Genomic DNA, 7,528 nt, shown 5'->3' on the forward strand with positions numbered 1-7,528 from the left:
CTGCCACACTGCCGTGGTTGTCAAGGTTTGAATGCATCATGGTGGCCCCACCTACCATTTTGTTTAGCCACTTTTGGTAGATATATTAAAAAACAATGGTTAGGCAAAGTATCGAGTGCACTAAGTGACCACACAATGAAGGCACACTTTTTTTTTCAATTGTTTAATTCAGTGTCTGGGCATTTACAGATGACCTGCGCTATGGGCAGATCCCCTCTCCAAAAAAAGAGGTCCGATTGCCAGCCAACAACTGATCTCTAATGCACAATCCTGAGGGAAAAAAAAATCCATGGGCATGTGGGCAGGTGTCTTAGAAGGCGAACAGCAACAGGAAGGCCATCATAAGACAGAAGAGACCATGGCCTCGAGAGGCATAACCCAAGATGGCATAGGAGACAGCTGCTGCTTCAGGGATGGGTTCCGGGCATAGCCGTGATCAGGCTGCCGAACCACGCTGCCGATACCAGCACCTGATAAGCAGAAAAGGACTCAACGGAGTGGTCTACAGATATTCATGCAGCATGTGGGAGAGACTTGCCGCTCGCTTTTATGGAACTACAACAATATTCTCTGCAACTGATGCAGTTCAATGCATCTTTCCACTCTTCAGACGACCACACATTTATTAGAGACTGAAAAATGACACTGGCAAACGTCCGGTCACGAAATACGCTCACATAAACATGTACAAAATACTGAAGACTTCTTGCCACACATGCAGTGACTGTTACATTAGTCATTCGAACAAAGTAAATTACCATGTCATAGCATCACAAACCATTAGCACCTTGCTACCGAAGGAATCGGCAGTATATAGCAGATACATAATATAGCTGCCAACCGATCATTAGACATGCTCACTTACTGCAACTGCTTTGTGGCACCTGCAGTGGCCACGTATAAAGATACACTGAAACCTCTATATAACGAACATGGATATAACAAAATATCGGTTATAACGAAGTAAATGAAAAACACTCTTGCAATACATACAATGTTAGGAATACAGAAAAGCTCGTTAATTCGGAAATTCGGACGGCTCTATTGGTCTCGGCCAAAGTGCATGTTAATTTATGGGACCAAACCTTCGTAAATTCATCAGAATTCGGCTCCGCACCGCTTAATTTGGACAAATGCCGACGGCTGCCACTACACAAAAGTGCGGTAAAGCAGCGCTGGCACCACTGGAGTGAAACCAAAAACTGAGTGGCATCGCAATCGTCATCAACTAGTGGGGGCGATCGCAGCGTCACCGAACGTCGGCGGCTTCTTCGCTCCACTGCGCTTCTCCGACGCCATTTTCCCTTGTGTTGTGTCTGCACAGTCTCTTCTTGCGGAGTTTTTTTTTTTTCTATTGTGACCGTGTATGCATGCCACCACCATCGTGCGCTACTGTGATGGCAGTGCCGGAAAAGTGGCAGAAGTACAAAGCGAAGAACTTGGCGACTAAAGTGGAAATTTTGGAAGCGCTGAAGAACGGCGAATCACAACAGCACGCTATGACCGACCGACGACTGGTCTCCTGACCGATCAAGAAATTATTAATGATCTCACGGTGCCCAGGAAGACCACAATTGTAACGAAGAATCATGCGAGGAGATGCGGCCGCGACCTCATCACACCTCACGGGAAGTCTCTGAGGCGCTTTTGATATTAGAGGACGCTTGCCTGAGCACTTCAGACAGTTTGTGTGCTGTTGGCAGTTAAGAAAAATTGTAATGCTAGCCGGAATCTGCGCGAAAACGCAGACTACCATTACAAGATACTTTAGCAAATAAAGGTGTGCTTCTCCTTTATTTCTGTTCATTCGTTAATTCGGCATTCGGTTAATTCAGACATTTTTTCCGGTCCCGCGAAATCCGAATTAACGAGCTTTTACTGTATACGTTTATAACAAATTTTCGGATATAACGAAGTTATTTTCCTGTAAAATGTAACTTTGTTATAACGAGGTCTGAGTACTCGTGCAATGGCTGCACCCAGAACATTAATAGAAGCCCCCCACTATGTACCTAAAAGTGACTAGTATTAACAGTACTTTGGTGTCATGTGGCTAAGCATACCATTATTGCAAAAGGGCTACCACTTCATGGAACAACACATTTGTGCCTCTTAATTCACACCCTTATAGTGACGAGTACCATATGATTCACTGACTAAAAAACTTACTGACAACCATTCAGATCATCTATCTGACGTTGAAAATAAAAACTACTGCCAGTTTCATTCTGGTGTGTACTGCCCCTTCCTTCACAGTAATGCAAGGAAGGTGGCTTCATGGCAATACGCGGGGATGTTTTTTGTGGCTTGCAGTTGGGGGGTGCGGCTTTACATGAGAGCTGGTTATCTGCAAGAAAATACAGCACGCACGTATTTGTGCATTTTTCATTACGACACAAGTCGCGTATGCTCCCCAGGTCACATTTATGAAAGCTGATAATTGGAACAAGTCCTGGGACCCTCCGAGTAATTATCTAGAACCTAGTGCATATCCGAATGTATGCTGTGTCAGAATTGGTTGTACAGTGTAGACCGCTTATAACGTAAGTCACGGGAGTTGTAAAAATCCGCCGCTATAAGCGGTCCAGCCGCGTTATAACCAAAGCATGCTTTTTTTCGGCCTTTGCTATGCCAAAGAGCAACCCACCTTTCAAAAGCAACTTTACTACACTTTTCACTCGCCGACACATTCAACACAATCACAACACAGCACGGAAACGAAGTTCTCAAGTCCGGCAATCAACGGAAGAACGCCGTTATTTTCGTCTGGCGAGCTTGTGAACCAGCCATACGAACAATTTCGTCTTCCACAAGCTTAAGCCACTGAAGCGATTTCTCGCTCAAACTGTTCTTTCGCGCAGTACGTTTTCACTTTTGCGAGGTATTCCAACACGTCTTTGCACGGGAAATCCGGTTCCCGGCGTCGGGTCGACCTCATCTTCACCGTCCGACTAGTCGTCCGTTGTAACCTCCGCACTACCGCGCACCGCTGCGACGATCACGCCATCTGTGCTCGCTTCCTCGCAGACAGGAAGCTCCGACTCCCCGGCATCGACAAATTCTTGGAAAGTGTCGGTGGCGGTTACAAAGTTGCTGTCAACGAGGCCGGACCACACGTCGTCAGTGTTGAGAGTCTCATCGGCGAGCGAAGTGTCGCTCTGCTCATCGTCTTCCAGAGTCTCTGCATTGCGCACGAAGCCTGCCCTCTTGAAACACTTGCTTATGGTATCGGCCTTTACCTGCCACCATGAAGCGACCACCATGTCAATTGCGCCCCTTAAGTTCACTTTAAGAGGCTGCTGCTGCTGCATGCTCAGCAAAACTCTCTTGCAAATGCGCTTTTTGTACAGCGCTTTACGGTTGCGATGACACCCTGGTCGAGAGGTTGACTTTTTGCTGTCGTGTTGGCAGGCAAAAACTTTAGGTTGACGGCGGTCAATTTCGGCTTGACGTTGTGGGCCGTGGCAGTTGTCGAGGATAAGTATGACCCGTTGCTTCTCTGCCACCATATCCTCATCAACTTGCAAAGCCAGCTGGTGAACAAATCCTGCGTCATCCACGCCTTTTTATTGGCTTTGTAGGTCACTGGCAGCACTCTCGCTTTTTAAAGCAACGTGGCCTTGCCGATTTACCTATGACAAAGAGGCGGCGCTTGTCTGCCTTCCCGTCCAAATTAGCGCAAAACAATACAGTTATGCGCTCCTTTGAGACCTTGCGGCCGGAGCAGGCCTCGCCTTTCAACGGCAAGCGTGCGGTTGGGCAAAAGGTTATAAAATAAGCCGCTTCATCTTGCATTATAAATTCCCTGTCAGTATAGGTGGACAGCATACTCTTCAAGTTTAAGCGAAGCCAGACTTCGATAGACTCGTCGTCGACATCGCCCGCTTTCCTCCGCACACCACTTTGCAGCTGATGCCATGGCGATCTTTGAAACGCTGGATCCACCCGTTAAGTGGATTGAAGTCGTCGTGGCCTAAGAGAGCTCCGAGAGACTTGGCCTTTTGTTGGAGCATGGGGCCACTTACTGGGATGCTCTGAGCCCTAACTTCGCGGAACCACCTGAACAGCGCTGCGTCCACGTCTTCATACTTCGACGTACGTATTCTCTTCCGTGACAGGGAAGACGAATCTTGCTGCAGTTGCTGCCGCAGTGTTGTCTTTGTTCTTATAGATGGTCGACACGGTCGTGTCGGAAACGCGTATTTCGCCGCCACCCCGACGCCTTCTTCAGCCCACTCTCGATGTCCCTAATGACGCATTCCTTAGTCTCTAGCGATAAGGCATGGCGTTTTTTCACGCCGCTTGAAGACGCCGCCGACGCCATGGCGACAGGAGCTTGACAACACACGTGCTCTGGGCTCTCAGACGGCAACTACGGCACGGCGAAGCGCACACAACAAATGCAAAGAGGCAAAGAGAAGGAGGTCGAAGAAAAAAAAGTAAAAAAGTACGCCACCCGCTTCTGTCCCGCACTCCGCGCACCCGGATTGGACGCCTGCCACGGTGACGAAACATGCTTCCTCCTTCCAAGGTCTCCCCGTCTCCCTCACTACTGTACCCTCTCTTCTCCTCCGCAATGCTTGCCTTTTCGCGGCCGCCTCCACGTGCGCACCTGCGTGCTCCCGCTGCCCGCTCCCACTCCCAACGTGCCGGCCGCGCCGGGAACGCCGCCGGCAAACCGTGCTCACGTTCGCGCGATTATATGGTCGCGCGCCTAAAAAGTCCGCGCTATAAACCGGTATTCTCCTTCGCGCGCCTACGCAGTAAACGGTCGGCCTATACATTGAGTTCTATGGGCTGCCATATCCGGTGGTCAAAAAAACCCACGTTATAACCGGTCCCGCGCTAAAAGCGGTTACGTTATAAGTGGTCTGCACTGTACACAAAGCTCAATCAGTGGAAGAGATAGGAAGATCAGCATAACGTTGCAAATTGTTATGTCGTATCTGAATGTCTGCTGAAAGCAGATTCGTAACGAGGTTATGTTGTATAGCAGCCTCTTGTGAACGTGAACTGGGCACAACTTAATGCACTTCGGCACATAAGTGATGACGCCTGTACAAATCGTGAACCTACCAGAGCCGGCGACACCGACTGTGGCAGCTCCAGCTCCAATGAACTTCGCAGCAGAGTCAATGTCCCGCTGGACTGCACTGGTCTGGAAACCCCGCACAGCCTGCAAATGAAGGAATGCCTTAGTTGTGTGCAAGTTGCAGGCATGTGAATATTTTTCAGAATACCCCGGTAATTTTTCAAACAAATCCGATGCACTTCTACAGGCAGGACTCTGCAATGACTTGCATGCTTATCGAAGTTTAACACTCCAAGATATTTCACACTATCAGTGGCAGTAATTTTGACTAGTTACAGGCCAAGCTAGCCTGTCAGTTATTGCCAACAATGCTGGCAATGGGCTGTATCACTGACGGTTGATAAAACTTGTTATGCTCGCCTCGTGGAAAGGTATGAATCACGAGGGGTCATAAACAACGCCACACTACATGTAACTAAGGTGGATGAAGCTCACACAATTACGGCACCTCGTTGGAACAGTAACCATCAAAGTCTAGCCAATCGAAACTGCCAAGCTGTAAAGGAGCTCACTGTGGGAGCTCAGAATGCCTAGTGTTTGTTCCTTTATGCATATAATACTCTAAACGTCGTGGGCAACATTTTTTTTGTTGCAAACATTCATCAAGCATCTTCAAAGTGTCGTCACTCAGCTCAGTGAGCACAGGTTAACGGGCCTTCTCAGGAGCACTGTGCGGCTCATAACCTGCAAAATAATTGCAGAGGTTTTAAAAGACAAAACCATGACTTGATCATGAGACGCGCCGTACTCGAGGACTCTGGCTTTACACTACCAGGGGTTCTTTAAACGCACCAACACTAACGAAGTACACCGGTGTTTTTGCATTTCACCCCCATCGAAATGCGACTGCCACGACCGGGACTCAAGCTGAGTCTTTGAGCTTAGCAAGCACAGCACTTAACAGCAGAAAGAAACAAATTGATGAAAGAACGTGTGCATACTTTAAAACCTAGTGAAATTTGGACACTTCATGTAGTTTTTACTGCAGATTTTCAAAAATCCATTTTATTTTTGATGGGACAAATAGTTTTCAAGATATCATGAACATCTACTTACTCAATTAAGGCCTGATTAGACAATTAACTGCAACTTGCTTAGCAATGTACAACCCATAGAATCCAATCGGGATGTTTGTAGTGTGTCGTAAAGCATAAATCATTGTACTAGGCTATTTCAAAGTGAAGTTGTGGGATGTTGAACCTGTTGGTAAAAAATGCCCTCGTCACTTGACACAAAAGCTCAATTAAAAAAATTTCTCAAGAAATTATAAGAACAAAACTTACTTTACGACACATCCCATCCATTTATCTTCGAAGCAAAAAAATCTGTGGCAGAACAAGAGAGACTGCTCCTCCGTAACGGGAAAGGCACGAAAATTGTTTTGAGAAATTAAGAAGAAACTATCTGAAAAAGCACCAGAGCATAGCCTGAATGCAATCTGCATTAATGCCTCCTCTTCACTAGCTTCTGGAGTTCTAGTGAGGCTGTTCTTTTCTTGCTAGAGCCGATACTGCGACGGTGGTCTCTCTGGCCCCCCTGGAGCCAGTGCCTGTTGCGTTCATGTTTGTCTCATCTAAAATTGCTGTTGCAGAGTGCAAAGTCCCCGTGTTGAAGCGCAGCCCTGCTTCTGCAACGGCTGCCTCAACAGCAAACAGACGTGTGGTGCTCTTTGGAGGCAAAAATCCAGTCCAGGTCACCGAATGCAAGCTCAGAGTTCTGGGTCTTGTCTCTTTGGCCTCTCAAGCAGGGTGCTTTCTGAAAGCAGGGCACAAATTGGCAGTAGTGCCTCTGCCTTATCCTTTGGTAGATTGTAGGCGTGCTTTGGGTCGGGCTCCTCCTCTGCTTTTGCAGCATCGTGCAGACAACACAAGGCAATACGTTTAGAAACTAGAGTCAAAAGGGGAAGTTTTATTGTACACATAACTTGTACACAAAACTTTCACCAGCTGGACACAGGCTGTGGTCTAAGCATTCATGGTGGAGGGGACGTGGTGGCACACGGGCCTTATGCATCTCTCAGACGTCACCTTAACGTGATTCCAGTGTCTGGCCATAATAACTCAGTCTGGTGAACAGCTCACCTGTGAGCCTGCCTTTCCCACCAAGGCCTCTCTTTCCCTCACATTTTTGCTTCTGCACCAGGTTACGCAATGCAGTGCCCATCCGTTTCTGCACACGATTACAGTATAACCTCGTTACAACGGATCTGTTTACAACAGACATTCGGGTATTACATACCAATTTGCGGCGTTATGCCGACCTCCGTATTAGTTCCATTGATGATCTTCGTTTACAACGGATTCTGGTACAACGGACATTCGGATATAATTGACTAAAATTTCAGGCCAGCAAGGGGTCAGGACTCCTTTAGAGCGGACTTTCTACCACGGTCATTAACTCCGAGTCAAAACATCGCTTTAGCGTACTTTCGGGACT

The 7,528-nt window shown here is 47.5% G+C and overlaps 1 protein-coding gene and 1 pseudogene across 1 annotated transcript; one reads left to right on the forward strand and one right to left on the reverse strand.

Annotated features, from left to right (window-relative positions):
- Positions 1-316: 316 nt before the first annotated feature.
- Positions 317-6,387, reverse strand: LOC119395115 (ATP synthase lipid-binding protein, mitochondrial-like). The gene is made up of 3 exons (XM_049416092.1): positions 6,376-6,387; positions 5,077-5,194; positions 317-470 (listed from the first exon to the last, which is right to left on the reverse strand). Exons 1-3 carry the CDS (start codon positions 6,385-6,387, stop codon positions 340-342), a joined length of 261 nt encoding a protein of 86 aa, XP_049272049.1. The 3' UTR covers positions 317-339.
- Positions 6,388-6,652: 265 nt separating this feature from the next.
- The window catches only part of LOC119395116 (CDK5 regulatory subunit-associated protein 3-like), a 31,204-nt pseudogene continuing 30,328 nt past the window's right edge, over positions 6,653-7,528 (forward strand).

Source organism: Rhipicephalus sanguineus, chromosome 5 (assembly GCF_013339695.2).
Source record: "Rhipicephalus sanguineus isolate Rsan-2018 chromosome 5, BIME_Rsan_1.4, whole genome shotgun sequence".
Taxonomy (NCBI): domain Eukaryota; kingdom Metazoa; phylum Arthropoda; class Arachnida; order Ixodida; family Ixodidae; genus Rhipicephalus; species Rhipicephalus sanguineus.